Genomic DNA, 16,319 nt, shown 5'->3' with positions numbered 1-16,319 from the left:
CTCCCTCCTGCCACCACTCCCAGCCACACCCTTCTGCTTTGCTGCCACCACCCACCCACCCAACCTTCCCCTGCTCACAACCCCTCCTGCTAAAAGGATTGCAAAAGCAATGCTTGAAAGATGGCTAATTTCTTGCCATTTTCATGTTCAAATCCAACGAAGATTCAGTGAGATAACATGCAGGATTTCCAGTATCTGGGCTTCTAGGTTCCCAATGTTTCTCAAGTGAAGAAGCTATCTGGTAACAGCGTAGATCCCTTAGAAGAAACAAACCACTAATTCTGTCTGTGTGAACAACATTCCAATGTGCTAAGAACTCACCATAGCCCAGGCCAGCTGGGGGAGGAGCTGAAGCTGGAGCACCGCCTATCTGCATTCCTGCCATGTGATTGGTCAGCTGCTGTGTGCTTGTTGGAGGTGATGCATACTGGAAAGCAGCTGGCTGGGAAACGGAAGCAGGGGCTGTGCCAAGCAGGTATTGCTGCTGAGAGGCAGAAGGTCTGAGGGGGAAACAGAAAGATGGCTTGGAGACCACTCGCAGCTGCATGAATCACTTCTGTCCCTGGAGCTTTATTCAGTGCCACACTGCTGTGCCCAGTCTCCAACACTGGCAAGGAAGAACTTCAATTCATTCACAATTTTAAAAATGGAAGCTGCCTAAAGCGTCGTTTGCACTACAATCACACGAGCAGCAGCTCTCCTACTCCATCTCACTTTCTGACACAACATCCTGGGATATGTTACTTACTTACGGACGGCAACACATCCAACACAAAGGACCAGAAAAACAAGACTTCCCTCTGCTGCACTGGATGTGCAGAACAGCTCAGTTCTAAGGTCTTGCAAGCAGCGTTTGCCAGAAAAAAAAATCACACGATTACAGTTCAGACTAGCACAGAAGGAGAAGAACTGGGCTGTGCCACCCCAGCTAACTGAAGTGTGTCTCACTACAAATATTTCACTGTTTTAAATTGTTCAATGTATTTCCTTAGAAGGGAAAGGTAGTCGCCTGTGCAAGCACTGAGTCATTACTGGCCCATGGAATGGCATCACATCACGATGTTTTCAGGGCAGACTTTTTGTTACAAGGTGGTTTGCCACTGCCTTCCTCAGTCATCATCTCCACTTCCCCCCAGCAAGCTGGGTACTCATTTTCCTGACCTCAGAAGGATGGAAGGCTGAGTCAACCTTAAGCTGTCTACCTGAACCCGGCTTCTGCAAACTCACGTCATGAACTGAGGCTGGACTACAGTACTGCAGCTTACCACTCTGTGCCACGGGGCTCCCATTTCCTCAAAACCAGCCTTCAACTATTTGAAACTCGTCTATACTGCTCTTCTACAAGTTAAAAAAAGCCAATGCCTTCAGACACCCTTAACTGGATAGTCAAGAGTGGGCCCAAATACAGCCACTTAAATCCATTGATAAGGGCCACATCGAAAGAAAAATGATAGTTCTGGAGCCTCCACCCCACCCATCTCCTGGTTTGCAGATCTGTTTTGATTTCTACTGTCCTGTCCTAAGACTCAAAATGATTAATAATGAATGTATCCAATAATTAAAGTATGTGTATATAATATACAGAAGCCTAAATTATCATACCCTGGCTCAATCTCAAGTTTCAAAATGCCCAAGTCTCTTCGGTTTGCTCTCTTGGGTGATTGTAAGGGTCAAGCTGCCCCCTATGGAAGGAGACAGTTTCTCAAGCAGGCCAGGCCGGAGCCAGAAAGGACTGCACAGATGCATCTGTTTAAGCTGGACCAGCCCCATTACCACATGTTCCAATGTCTCCAAGTGCACAGCCTGCCTAGTAAAAGCATCGCTGCAATTACAGTGAATAGTTTGAAACCAAAAAAGGACCATCTCACTGTGTAAGGAGCAAAAAGATGTTTGGCACCAAAAAGCTGATCCTTGTGGACCATTTTTGGGTGACTCTTCCATGGTTACCTTTGCATGGAGACTGCAGGAGCTGGAATCCCGTTGCGCACGTCTCCTTGCCCAAACTGGCTGCCAGCAGGCTGTCCGGGAGGAACCGGAGCTCCAGAGGTGGGAGGAGGGGCTCCAGAGGCAGCAGGGGCTCTTAGAGAACCTAGAGACATTGAATGGAAGGTCAATCATATACCAGTTATCCAGCCAACCAGCCACTGCATGTGAACAGCTACTTTCGCCTTTTCAAAATACACTACACGGAGCCTTTCACTTACACATCTAAGGATGGAAACTAGAGAAATGCCATTGGCTCATTCACAGAAGCAGAACAGTTATAGTTTGGATCAGGGGTGGCCAAACTGGAGCTTGGGAGCCACATGTGGCCCTTTCCCACATATTGTGTCGCTCTCAAAGCCCCCACTGCCCCGTCAGCCAGCTCAGAGAAGGCATTTCTCTCTTTAAATCTCTTCTCCAAGCCAAGCCAACTAGTGGCTTGGAGAATGCATTTAAAGTTAAAGTTGCTTTCTTTACACCTCTCCCACCCTCCTCCCATCTTCTCTCTCTCTCTGTGGCTTTTACATGAATCAAGTTTGGCTGCCCCTGGTTTGGATCCTACGCACCATCAGCAGAAAGGGCTGCAGGCAGCAGATTTTTCCTACCTTCTCTCAGCAGCCCACAGCTGCTTGGACCAGCTGAGGGAACCCAATACCATAAAGGTGGGCCCCCTGCGAGGACAAGAAAATGGACAAAACGGCTCCCTCTGCTTCTTCTCTGCTAGCAGAGTGCTAGTGATGGGCCTCATTTACTCTCTTTACATATTATCATCCTTGCACATCCCATAGGAAGTGATGAAGGAACAATCCCTTTTCTTCCTCATCAGGCTATTCAGAGCACTGCATCTCAGTTGCTTCCTGGCAAATCTTGCACAAATGCTATTTGCCAGGAAGGTCTTCCCTTACCGACTTTTTGCATGCAAGGGGAAAAAAGATTTGATGATTTGTGGATCTGATGATTAAGGAGAATTTTAAATAATAAAAAAGAAAGGAGACTTATGGATGTAACTCAATTATGACTTTAAAGTAATGATGTTATAACTTTGGCTTTAGTAATAAGTATTTAAGTGAAAATGGTTGTCTACGCATGGATCAGAACTCAGAGGCTGACTGAGATCCCGATGCTAAGCATGTTTACTTGAGAGTAAGCCTGCATTAAGTTCCTCCTTGACCTGCGGGAGCTGTACAGTATGTGTGAAGGAGCCCTACATGTCTCCTGAGCCACAGTCTGGTCACCCCTTTTCTATCACTTGTCTTTACCATTCAAATGAAATGCTGCAAGAGACATATCAGAAATGGTCTTATACGTTATACCACACAGGAAGAAAACCATTTACCTATGAAATCAGGTGTGAAAGAAGTGTCAGAATCAAAAGAAACAGGAGAGCCCTTAGAAGGAAACCCCAGAGAAGGAAAGTAACCTAGAAAGACAACATACATCAATTTAAAAAGTTGGAAAGAAGTGAAAAGATTATACAAGTTCTTATAATACTGATGATCTCTGTTCCCCTGCAGTCGTATTACCCCAAAAACATACATCCTCATTCACAAATCAGAGCCAGAACAGAGTTCTAGTGTCTGTGTGGAACAGAAATATTCTGTGATGTTTCCCTGTCTCCTTCAAACATGCACACTCCAAACAACTATATCCAGGTGGGCTGCTGCATATGTTTGAAGTCCAGTGGCACCTTTAAGACCAATTAAGGTCTATTCCGGGCGGAAGCTTCTGCGTGCATGCAAAGTTCTTCAGATACATAGAAACATGGAACTAGATACTCCATATGGATGTGTCTACCAAAGTCCCTCCAGAATTTTAAGGGTGCCTCAGTAAACACTCTGCTAACAGGACACAACTTCTACACTAGCCAGCCCCAATGTAGCACCCATGGATACCATGGTGCCTGGTTCCCTAACACCCATTTGCCCCTTTCCCAAAACAAATAACTGGGGCTGGCTTTCCTCACTGGAGCACGAGATGCTTCAGAAGAATTGCGAAGGCATCATGGCCTTGGGGTCTGCAGGGAACACTCCATCAGAAACAGCTGCTGCCCTCCTAGGCAGATGTCTGGCCTGCAAACTACCAGCAGTTTGGGACTGTTCCCAGCACACCAAGGGGCAGCCACTGGACACTGCATCCCCTTCTCATTCTCAAAATTCCCAGAGAATCCACAGGCTGAACAAGACTGCAGCATCACATGTCTCAAGCTGCAACTGTAGCAAGTTGTGACAGAGAAGCACATGGAAGGCCCTGCTAGGAATTAGAATAATCATGGCCATAAATCTAGATGAAAGCATTCTTAAGAAACACAACTGTGAAAAATGTTCATTTTCTAACCAATCTATATATCCTATTGCTAAAATCAGCCTCTGTGCTGCAGAAGTGCAAAGCAGCCGATGTCACTATCATTTCCAAAAAGGAGTCGGCTTGTTCATAAATTATTTGGAATTGGGGGTGAGCAAATGGAAGGCTGCTGCAGCGAAGAATGGGATACCAGAGAGGCCTGGGTGCCTAGGTACCTTCCTGTCTGGTTCCCTGGTCGCCTCAACTTCCTTCTTCTTATCAGGATCTTCAAGCTCAACAGAGCTCAAGCCGACACATCCTGCTTTACGGGCAGGGCCAGTAAGACTGGGAAACCAGGGGATAAGCCCCTCCCCTCCAAATTCAAGTATAAGCCGGCCCTGTCCTGGGAGAGGAGGAGCTACATTCCCAGTAGTAAGAACTGACCCACTACCAGGGCAACCAGAGAAGAGAAACATGAGATGGGTTGACATAATAAAGGAAGCCACAGCGGCCCCCAGTTTGTGAGACCTGAGCAAAACTGTTAATGACAGGATGTTTGGGACATCATTCATTCACAGGGTTGCTATATGTCAGAAGCAACTCGATAGCTCGTCACACACACACACAGTGTACTCTACTGGCCAAGTTTGTGGACGATATCAAATTTCTCACAATGGTGAAAAGCAAAGCAGATTATGAAGAGTTCCAAAGAGCTCCAAGAGGATTTCTCTAAATGGGCATATGGGGCACAAGGCTGCAAATAAGTTCAGCATAGGTAAATGTAAAATGATGTGACAAAATCCTAACTTTAAACATATGTTGAAGGGGAGTCTGAAGTGGCCGAAACCAAGACAGAAAGATCTCAGGACTGTAGTGGAGAGCATAGTGAGCTGGAGGCTCACAGACATCTGGCTGAAGGCAGACGCTGTCATGGTTACTAGATAACTGTCCTTCTTCCCCTGTCTTCCTCCTGCACATCTTGAGCAAGTTACAGCAAGCAAAATGCCAAAGCATGTTCAATGAGATATACATTTGAGCAGAATGTGACTGGACTATGTAGTGTGGCTTATATTGGTATGCAATGCCAGGTTATGCAAAGTAAAGACAACAACTGAACAAGTAAAGAGAACGACAGCAGAACCAACTGTCAGGGAACCTGGCATAAGGGCATGAGGGATAATTAGAAAAGCGGCTGAAAATACAGCTGCTGATAGTGCACTACCCTTCGGAAGAGTGAGCGCCAGCCTGGTCCCTGCTCTCTCAACTAAAGTAAGGCTAAGAAACCTGGGACTTTTCAATTGTGAAAAAAGAAGACTAAGGGGGAACAAGACAGATTTATAAAATTATACATTATGATAAAAGGGGGGGGGGGGCACAGAGCTTTTTCTTCCACTTCCATATTTCTAGAATTCAGGGCTCCAAGTGAAGTTGATGGGCAACAGATTTAAGGTGGACAAGTATTTCTTCATTCAACATTGTGTCAGAACTTGTATCTTTACTGCTGGTTCCCTATAATGTGACCAATGCTGCAATGTATTTTTACTATGACTTAGAGCTGCTTTGTTACTGAACCAAACTGACTCCATGTTGTAACCCTTGCTTGACCCAAAGTGCTTGAATAGTAATTAACCTTGCCCCACTGGTATCCAAAATATTTGGGGTTGTAGAATGAGTTATGTTATGTCTCTGCACATTCTCACACTGGGACCCTTTGAAGCCGAGCAGCATGGCCTTCGGAGTAGGGAGGCATCCTCTCTACTGATAGTGATGGTGAGAAGACAGATGTGCCTGTAACGGTGTGAATTGTGGCTTTGTGAGATGTTTGTTTTACGTGTATAAAATAGTGCTGGTGCTGGCTCTCGCCATCACTGTTATCTTGCCTCTTCCAGTGCTTAGTTCTCTTCAATAAAATCCTAACTTTGTAACCAAGTATGGGATCCGTTTGAAGTTCTTAAGTTCTGACATTATAACAGTGATCCCATTGTTCGTGGCTTATCTGTACTGGAGGCTTGGCCCGATGGCGGCAAAAGTGCCAGACGACGGAGAGCCCACCACCCCAATAGAGGACCCGCCACTCGACCCAAATGTGACGGGGGTCCGGCGCAAAATTAAGGTCCCGGCGCCTTTCTCGGTCGACGCCGCGTTCCCAGCCCCGCGAACCTGGAGCCCACGGAAGTCCACGGCAGCAATCGACGCCGCGGAGCAGCGGTACCGAAGCATGCTGGGCGAAGGGGGAGCCCGAGACGGAGACGGCGACCAAGAGGAGGGCCCGGAGCCCCGAGGGGGAGACGACCAGATCCGGACCCTCCGCAACGACTTATTCGACTGGGTTCGGGAGATACACGACGACGTGCATCGGTCCCGCGTGACGATGGCCGAGGAGTTGCAGCAGAACCTGGGCGCGATCTACGACCAGCTCCGCACCTTGCAAACTGCGGTCCTGGGAGTCCCGATTGGAGGGCTACCGCTGGGGCAACCGCCCGTAGCCCCGCCGGCTCCGCCGGCCCCAGCCCCGCCGGCTCCGGGCGTCCCGGCGCCGCCGGCTCCACCTGCCCCGGCACCACCAGCCCCAGGGGGGGCCGAGGGTCGAGGAAGAGAATTGAAGATTACTTTCGATGGGAATCCGGAGGACGTGGAGTATTTTACCATACAGTGCGACACGTTCTTCACCCACTGGGGTGCGGATTACCCGACCGAGGCCAGCCGAGTGTACCACATCGCGTCCCGACTGAGAGGCGCGGCCCGCAAGTGGTACGTCGGGCTTTTTATGGGAAGAAAACCCGAGCTAGCTACGGTGGCGGGGTTCCTGCACGCGATGCTCCGCCAGTATGGCGATCCCCTGCGGGAGGAGAAGGCTGTCGCCGCCCTTCAGCGCATAGAGCAAGGCAACCGCTCCACCCGCGAGTATGCCACCGAGTTCCTGGGGTACTGCGCGGCGGCGAGGGGATGGAACGAGGTCATGAAATATACCGCGTTCATCAATGGTTTGAACCCGACAATCCTCGACCGCTGCTACAGTCAAGGGAGACCCAACACGTTGGTCGGATGGATCCAGCTGGCCGGAGAGGTGGAGACCAACCTCCAACATGTGGGGATGCGACGGCAGCAGCTGGCGAAGAAGGCGGCGAAGCTCACACCGACTAAATCCGAAGGGAGGAAGGCACCGGCGGCCTCCGCCCCGTCTCCCGCTCGCAAGTGCTTCAAATGCGGAGACCCAAATCATCTCGCTGCCAACTGCCCAGTGAAAGTGGGTTCCACCCCACCCACGGCGAAGACAACTACCCCGGGGCCGAAGAAGAAAAAGAGCGGCCGCTCGAAGGAGCCTAGCCGGGGCTCTGTCGCCACTTCCTTGGCGACTGACGAGGATTTTACCACCGACTTGGCTACAGTGGAAGAATCGACCGAAGAATCGGACGACACCGAGTCGGCGGGAAACGACAGCGACCTGCTTTAATGGGTGCCGCAAAGCAGGTCCAACAACAGCCGGCACTCCTCACGGTGAGAGCAACAGGGGGTTTACTATTTATGGCCGTTACCCTCCTCAACCCTACCCTAAAGAGATTCATGCACGCCCGAGCGCTGATCGACTCCGGGTGTAACAGGGAACTGATCACCCCCCGCCTAGTTGAGGCGTTGGGATTAGCCACCTCCCCCCTACCACAGCCGATGCAGTTCCAGCAGATGGACGGGGGGCCCATGAGAGGGGAACCATGTGCGTTAGAGACTCAGGCAGTCCCGGTGGGAACCGAGGAGCATTGGGGGATTGAAACTTTCGTAATTGCCCCCTCTTGCTCTTTTGACGTGGTGGTGGGCTCGTCTTGGCTCGCCCGCCACCAACCAGACATAAGGTGGGAGGAACAAATCGTCCGGTTCCCGGATTGGAGGTGTGAGCATCACCACTGGCGCCCCGAATGGGGACCGCACGCTCCCCCCCAAAACATGCGGGCTTGCCTCACTCTCGAGGAAGTCGCCTCAATCCCCAAGGAATACTAGGATCTAAGATTAGCGTTTAGCGAGAAGGAAGCGGACGAGCTACCGCCCCACCGCCCTACGGACTGTGCCATCGAGCTGATCCCAGGGCAACAGCTTCCCAAGGCGAAACTGTACTCCATGGGTTGGGCGGAAAAAGCTGAACTCCGAAAGTTTTTGGACAAGAACCTTAAGCGCGGCTTCATACGGCCGGCCACTGCCCCCCATGCCGCCCCCGTCCTCTTCCGAAAGAAAAAGGACGGGTCTCTTAGGCTCTGCACAGATTTTCGTGCTATAAACGGGATTTCCATGTCCAACGCCTACCCGATCCCGTTGATAAAGGATTTGTTGAACACCGTAGCAAAGGGCAAAGTATTTACAAAGCTTGATCTCCGGGACGCGTACTTCCGCGTCCGCATCAAAGAGGGGGACGAGTGGAAGACAGCATTCAACACCCCCCTGGGACAATTTGAGTACCTAGTCATGCCCTTCGGACTGCAGGGAGCCCCTGGTGTTTTCATGAACTTTATCAATGAAGTGCTACGGGAATTCCTGTTTAAGGGGGTGGTGGTGTACCTTGATGACATCATTATCTATTCATAAGATCTAAAGTCTCATGTACCCCTGGTCCGAAAAGTGTTACGCACCCTTTGCAAACACAAACTGTACGCCAAATTGTCAAAATGCGAGTTCCACAAGACCGAATTGGACTATTTGGGTTTCCGAGTGTCGGGGGAGGGATTGGCCATGGACCCCGCAAAGGTCCAAGCGGTACTAGACTGGGAACCCCCTCGAACCCGCAAACAGTTACAAAGTTTTATCGGGTTCGCTAACTTTTACCGCGACTTCATTAAGGGGTTTGCCACCGTCATGCTCCCCCTCACGGAACTCCTCAAAACCAAAGGGAAGGGTGAAGAGGCGAAAAAGCCAGGCGCACGCCTAACGTGGACGCCTGAATGCCAAAAAGCTTTCAATGAACTAAAACGCCTCTTCACCTCCGAACCCGTGTTGGCTCATCCCGACGAGCGGAAACCCTTCGTGGTCCAATGCGACGCCTCCGACGCCGCAGTGGGAGCCATACTGATGCAGAGGGGGGAAAATGGGGTGCTCCGTCCATGTGCCTATATCTCAAGGAAATTTTCCAACGAACAAAGAAATTGGTCGGTCTGGGACAAGGAGGCGTTTGCAGTCATGTTTGCCCTGAAAACCTGGCGCTCCTGGCTCGAGGGAGCGAGAGTGCCCTTTGAAATCTGGACCGATCATAAAAACCTTGAAGCCCTCACCGGGCGCCGCAAAATGACTGCAAAACAAATCCGGTGGGCAGGCTTCTTTGCTAAATTTGACTTCATGTTGAAACACATCCCAGGCTCAAAGAATTTTTTAGCAGACGCCCTCTCTCGCATGCCACAACACGACAGTCTCCGGGAGGAGGTAGTGGACTCATTAATTTCCCCCTCAGCCATCTCGGGGGGGGTCACTACCCGCTCAGGCAGGCAGACCAGCCCTCCGGATTCAGATCTGCTGCCCCGATTCCTCTCAGAATACAACCAGGAGACCGACCGCCCACCTAACTTGGTTAAAGCCGAAAACGGGCTCTGGCTGCACAATGAAAAAATCTATGTGCCTGACCCTCTCAGAAAAGAGGTCTTGGAGACTTCCGGGGAGGAAAATGGCGAGCTGAGTTGTCTCTCGTAACGGGAGCAAGCTGAAGGTCTTGTTCGGGGTAGTGGAGGGCAAACCAAAGCCCACTGCCTACCTTTCTCAGTGAGAGAAAGGTCCAAGACTTGCACTAAAAACTTTAGAAGAGATTTACCTTGGCTGAAAAGGAGCTTTGGAGAAGGGTCCTTTGAGGCTTTGAGGAGTCTCAGAAGTTTGCAAAATTATCGTCTGCAAGATCTCTCAGAGCCATTGATTTGGCATAAGCTCGTCACGATCCTAACCTTCTGGGACATTTTTAAACAACTAAAGTCTTGGAAGACCAGTGGAACTTGGATAAACAGAGGAAAAAAGGTACAGAAACTCTTCTTTCACTCCGGAGCTATTTACAGACTAAAGAGACGTTTTAAAGGTGGAAATAAGGGGAAAATATAAAACTTGCAAGTAGAAGAAGGGAAGGGTGAAGTTTGGACTATTTTGACATAAAAGACAGTGTTAAAAACTGCTAAAAATTGAAGAGAAATCATTGTTGTGTCTACTTACGATTTGTGGAATGTAAACAACCATACTGCGCAGGAATATACTGGAACAGTCCTCTAACTCTACTGAGCAAGACAGGAAGTGCGTCAAGCAATCTATAAGGTTGAAGGTGACAGAGACAGGAAGCAGTAAAGAAAAAAGCCTACTCTACATCATAGAGAAACATCGGCAGCCATTGCTGGGAGGTCCAATTTAAAACATCGTTTTAAAAAGATTTGGGACTTTAAAAAGTGACAGAAACGACAGGGAAAAGGGTAAGAAGATAAGAACTATTGACTACATTATTGGTGGGCTCCTGGGGTGATTTTAAAAGGGGAAAAAAAATCTTTAAAAGGAGAAAAAATCGCGGCCGCCATTTTGGATTTTTTAAAGACTTTTTTGTTAAATATCTTTGCTTTGGGGGCTCAGAAACCAGCGAAATTGGGCTTGCTGGAAAGGGCAAGCCCTGCTCTATTGAACCTGACTGTCAGATTTTAAATTGGTGAGGTCAAAAATTTCGTCATTTTTTTAAAGGGGAAAAATTCTTCAAAAATTTATATCTGGGCCTGGGAAGCTCAGAAGAAAACAGAACAAAGTTTAATTGAGAGAGAAAATTTAGACCTTCTGAACTTGGTAGTCAAACTTGCAAATTGTGCGACGGAAATTTTTGGTATTTTAATTGCATCCCCCTTGCTCTTTGCTTAAATGTCAGAGCCCAGGCAGCCCCGAACAAGAGCCCTTTCATTAGAAAAAATGCAAGACCAAATGGAGGCTATGGAAGCCAGGATTATGAAAGGAGTTAAGAAAATGATGGAAGAGTTGAAGGAAGAACTTACTACAGTGATTAAAAAAGAAGTGGATGACCTCAAAAACCAAATTGGGAAAATAGACAAGAAAGTACAGGAGGTGGAGGAGAAAGTTAAAATACATGATACCACCTTGCTGAAAGTACAAGAAAAAGTGACGATTCACGACTGCAAATTAATGGAAAATCAGCTACGTTTGAGAGGAGTACCTGAGGAAGAGAATGATGATTTGAAAGGATATATAACAAACATAATCGCAGAATTCTTAGAAGAAGACCCTGATAAGACTAAAAGCATGTATGATCACATGTATAGAGTCAACTCGTTATATGCCAAAAAAAATAACTTACCAAGAGATGTGGTTGTAAGATTCATGACAAAGGAAATGGTGGGAAGGATTATGAAGAGAAACTTTGAACAATCATTGATAGTAAGAGGTAGCAGAGTGAGAATTATGAAGGAGCTACCGAAAGAAGTGATAAATGACAGGAGAACATATAAAAAGTTGACAGAAAAATTGAAAGACAATGGCACAAGGTATAGATGGATAATCCCCGAGGGTGTGAGCTTTGAACTTCAGGGGAAGAGAGTCACGATCACAAATGCCCGAGAACTGAGGAGATTTTTTGAAGAAAATAAAGAATTTGCACCATGATGGATTACAAACTATTGTCTTGGAATGTTAATGGACTAAATTCACCACAAAAAAGAAGGGCAACTTTTCATTGGATTAAAAAGCAAAATTGTAATATAATTTGTTTGCAAGAAGTCCACATTAAACAAAAGGATTATAAATTTTTATGGAACAAACAATTGGGAAGGGAATTTTTTTCGTTAGCTGACCAGAAAAAAAGGGGAGTAGTTTTTTATATTAAACAAGACCTGGAGCCAAAATTGGTATTTAAAGATAAGGATGGAAGATTTGTAGCAGTGGAAATAACATCAAATGGGAAAAAAACGCTGTTATTGGGACTATATGCACCTAATGGTGCAAAAGATGTTTTTTTTAAAGACATTACACAACAACTAGATGAGTTGACCTACGACCAAATACTCTTAATGGGAGATTTTAATGGAACAGTTGAGAACTCATTGGATAGATCCGGAGGGAAAAAAAATAGTGGAAAAGAAGGAAAATTGCCAAAGTCTTTTTTTGAATTAGTAAAACAGGAAAATTTGGAGGACATATGGAGAAAGTTTAACCCTGAAGTGCGGGACTATACTTTTTTTTCTGCAAGACATAAGACATTTTCTAGAATTGACATGCTATGGGGAACCAGAGATTTAGGCCTCATAACAAGAAAGATAGAGATTTTGCCTAAAATTGGCACTGACCATAACCCAATAATGTGGATTACAAAACTGTCCAAAAGATTGAGAAGATGGAGATTGAATGAAGATTTGCTACAGAACAAAGAAACAGTGACTTTCCTAGGAAAAGAAACTAAAGAATTTTTCCAAGTGAATGATAAAGAAGATATCGATTTTCAGACGGTCTGGGATGCTTATAAAGCAGTAATGAGAGGGTTGCTGATTACTTTGAACAATAAAGATAAAAGGGAAAAAGAAAAACAACTACTGGATATTCAAAATGAAATAAAGAAAAAAGAAGGAGAGCTGAGGAAAAGACCAGGGAAAAAGAAAATTCTAAGGGAAATTTCAATATTGCAAACTCAACTAAGACATTTATTAAACAAAGAAGTAGAATGGAATTTGAAAAGGCTCCAGCAAAAATCGTTTGAAGGAGCAAATAAGACGGGGAAATACTTGGCGTGGCAGCTGAAAAAAAAGAGGGAAAATAAAATAATTAATAGAATTGTGATAGATGAAAGAGACGTAGTTACTCAAGAGGGAATAAAAAGAGAATTTTTTAAGTATTATGCCAAGCTGTTTAAAGGTGCTGAAGTAAAGAGAAAAAAGATAGATGAATATCTACAGAAAATAAAAATTGAGCCATTAACTGAGAATATGAGAAAAATTTTGAATGACCCAATTGAAAAAATAGAAATTGAGGCAGCAATCAACGTGATGAAAAATGATAAAGCTCCCGGGCCAGACGGTTATACAGCCAAGTATTTTAAAATGTTTAAAGATGAATTAATACCAAAATTACAGAAGCTGATGAATGCAATAAGAGTCAAAGGGAAGGTACCAAATACATGGAAAGAAGCTGTTATTTCTTTGATACCTAAAGAAGAAAGAGATGTTACAAATGTGAAAAATTACAGACCAATTTCACTTTTGAACAATGATTATAAAATATTTACAAGAATTCTGGCAGAACGTCTTAAGCAATATTTGATAAATTTTATAAAAGAGGACCAAGCCGGTTTTCTTCCCAAAAGACAAATAAGAGACAATATTAGAACTGTTGTAAATATTGTAGAATATTATGAAAGACATCCAGAAAAGGAAGTAGCGCTATTCTTTGCGGATGCAGAAAAAGCATTTGACAATTTAAATTGGGACTTTATGTTTGCAGTGATGGAAAAAATGGAGCTTGGAGAAAGTTTTATAAGAATGATAAAGGCAATATATTCTGAACAAAGTGCAAGGCTGTGCATCAACGCAGATCTTACAGATGAAATGAAAATCAGTAAAGGTACCAGACAAGGCTGCCCGCTTTCGCCATTGCTGTTTATAATGACTCTTGAAATTTTACTAATGCAGATTCAAGAAGAAAAAGATTTAGAAGGACTACAAATAAAAGGATTTACCTATAAATACAGAGCATTTGCAGATGATATAATGTTTATAAATGAAAATCCTTTACAAGTTACACCTTTGTTGTTAATGAGAATACAAGAGTTTGGGGAGTTGGCGGGACTTTATATAAACAAAGAAAAATCAAAAATCTTATGTAAGAATATGCAGAAAAATAGACAACAAGAACTACAAAGACTAACGGGTTGTGAAGTTACCTCTAAGGTAAAATACCTAGGGGTAGAGATAACAATGAAAAATATTGATTTGTTTAAGAACAATTATGAAAAGCTATGGCGTAAAATAGAAGAAGATATGCTAAAGTGGAACAAGCTCAATTTGTCACTGTTGGGTAGAATAGCTGCAGTAAAAATGAATATTTTACCAAGGATTATGTATCTGTTTCAAACCATCCCCATTGTGAAAGATGCTAAGCAATTTGATAAATGGCGAAGAAAAATTTCGGAATTCGTGTGGGCCGGGAGGAAACCTAGAATTAAAATGAAAGTCCTGATAGATGCGAAAGAGAGAGGTGGATTCCAATTACCAGATTTGAAACTGTATCATGAAGCAATTTGTTTAGTATGGTTAAAAGAATGGATAACGTTATTAAATAAAAAACTTCTAATGTTAGAAGGCCATGGAAAAAAATTCGGCTGGCATGCATATTTGTACTATGAAAAAAAGAAGATGGACGGTCTTTTCTCTCACCATTATATAAGGAGTAGCTTATTAAATGTGTGGATAAAGTACAAGAAATATGGTGATGAGAGGAGACCTTTATGGATAGTGCCGGCTGAAGTGATAAAGTTAACGGCCAAAACAGTCAAGGAAAAACAACTATCATACAACCAGTTACTAAAAATACAAAGCGGGAAAATAGAATTGAAAACTGCAGAAGAACTAAACTATAAATATGATTGGTTTCAAATGCAACAAATAAAAAGTTTGATGGAGAATGATATCAAAGCTGAAGGAATAAGGAAAGAACAAACAGAAATGGAAAGAGTTCTGCTTGGAGATAATGAGAAATTAATTTCAAAAGTGTACAAATTACTTTTACAATGGGCTACAGAAGATGAAGTAGTGAAATCTCAAATGATAAAATGGGCAATTAATGTAAATAAAGAAATAAAGATGGAATCTTGGGAATATCTGTGGAAAAATTCCATGAAACTCGCAACATGTCATAGTATTAAAGAGAACTGTTTTAAGATGATGTATAGATGGTATATGACTCCAAAAAAATTAGCAAAGATGAACAATAAGATGCCAGATAGGTGCTGGAAATGTAAAAAGCATGAAGGTTCTTTCTACCATATGTGGTGGACTTGTGAAAGAGCTAAAATGTTTTGGCAAATGATTCAACAAGAGATATCTAAGATCCTGGGATATGAATTCAATAAAGAGGCAGAGACTTTTCTGCTGGGATTACAAATGGAAAAATTTCCAAAAGAAGATAGAACATTAATATGGTACTTGCTCTCAGCTGCTAGGACATTGTATGCGCAGTTGTGGAAGCAAGAAAAAATACCAGAAAAATGGGACTGGATTATGAAAGTTATGTCATGGAGTGAAATGGACAAATTAACAAGAAAATTAAGAGACTGTGATTTAGAACTTTTTAACCAAGAGTGGAAGAAATTCAGAAGATATGTAGAGAAAGAGTGGAAAATAAAAGGACATTGGACAATTTTTGAGGATTAAGATTTTTAAGATAACAATATAACTCTTGAAGGGGGTTCTTCTTCCCTATGTTTCTTTTTTGTTTCGTTTTTTTTCTTGATAGTTAAGGGTACCTTTAATATCTGTTTTTTTAAAGAAAATAACACTGGCGGGGGTCAAGTAATTGGGGGAGGGGTGGGAGAAAGTAAGATGTGGGGTAGAATGATGGTCTTTTTCTTAATATATATTAAGCTTTTTATAAGTTGTAGTTATAGTTCTACTACCATATGTTACTAATAAAATTGTTTATTCGAGAAAAGAGGTCTTGGAGCGCTGTCACTCAAGTCGCCTGGCCGGCCACTTTGGCTATGTCAAAACCCTCAACTTACTCACCCGCCAGTTCTGGTGGCCGAAAATTAAGAAAGATGTATCTGAATTTGTTCTTTCATGCCCCACCTGCCTCATGGCAAAAAGAAGGGGGGGTAAACCCCCGGGCCACCTGGTTCCCCTCCCTACAGCCACCAGACCGTGGTCGGTAGTCTCCATGGATTTCATTGTCGAACTCCCACCCTCACAGGGTAAAACAGTCATCCTGGTCGTAGTCGACACATTTTCTAAGCAAGCCCATTTCCATCCCGTGCAAGAAACTACCCACGGCCAAAAAACTCGCCCAGCTCTTTTTCACCCACATTGTACGCCTACACTCATTCCCAGACAAGGTCATTAGCGACCGCGGGA

The 16,319-nt window shown here is 44.6% G+C and overlaps 1 protein-coding gene across 4 annotated transcripts in view; it reads right to left on the bottom strand.

The window, feature by feature from the left end:
- SEC24C (SEC24 homolog C, COPII coat complex component) overlaps positions 1-16,319 on the bottom strand; it is a 73,008-nt gene that overhangs the window by 43,241 nt on the left and 13,448 nt on the right. For 2 of the 4 annotated variants that reach the window (XM_060236654.1, XM_060236655.1), the window contains exons 2-4: positions 3,320-3,403; positions 1,948-2,089; positions 322-500 (exon numbers count right to left, since the gene is read on the bottom strand). In XM_060236654.1, coding sequence (XP_060092637.1) covers positions 322-500; positions 1,948-2,089; positions 3,320-3,403 — 405 coding nt within the window. The remainder of the gene's footprint in view (positions 1-321; positions 501-1,947; positions 2,090-3,319; positions 3,404-16,319) is intronic. The other 2 variants (XM_060236656.1, XM_060236657.1) reach the window with 1 other exon arrangement.

The sequence above is a fragment of the Heteronotia binoei genome, chromosome 4 (assembly GCF_032191835.1).
Source record: "Heteronotia binoei isolate CCM8104 ecotype False Entrance Well chromosome 4, APGP_CSIRO_Hbin_v1, whole genome shotgun sequence".
Taxonomy (NCBI): Eukaryota; Metazoa; Chordata; class Lepidosauria; order Squamata; family Gekkonidae; genus Heteronotia; species Heteronotia binoei.
This window is presented reverse-complemented; position numbering and strand designations above follow the sequence as displayed.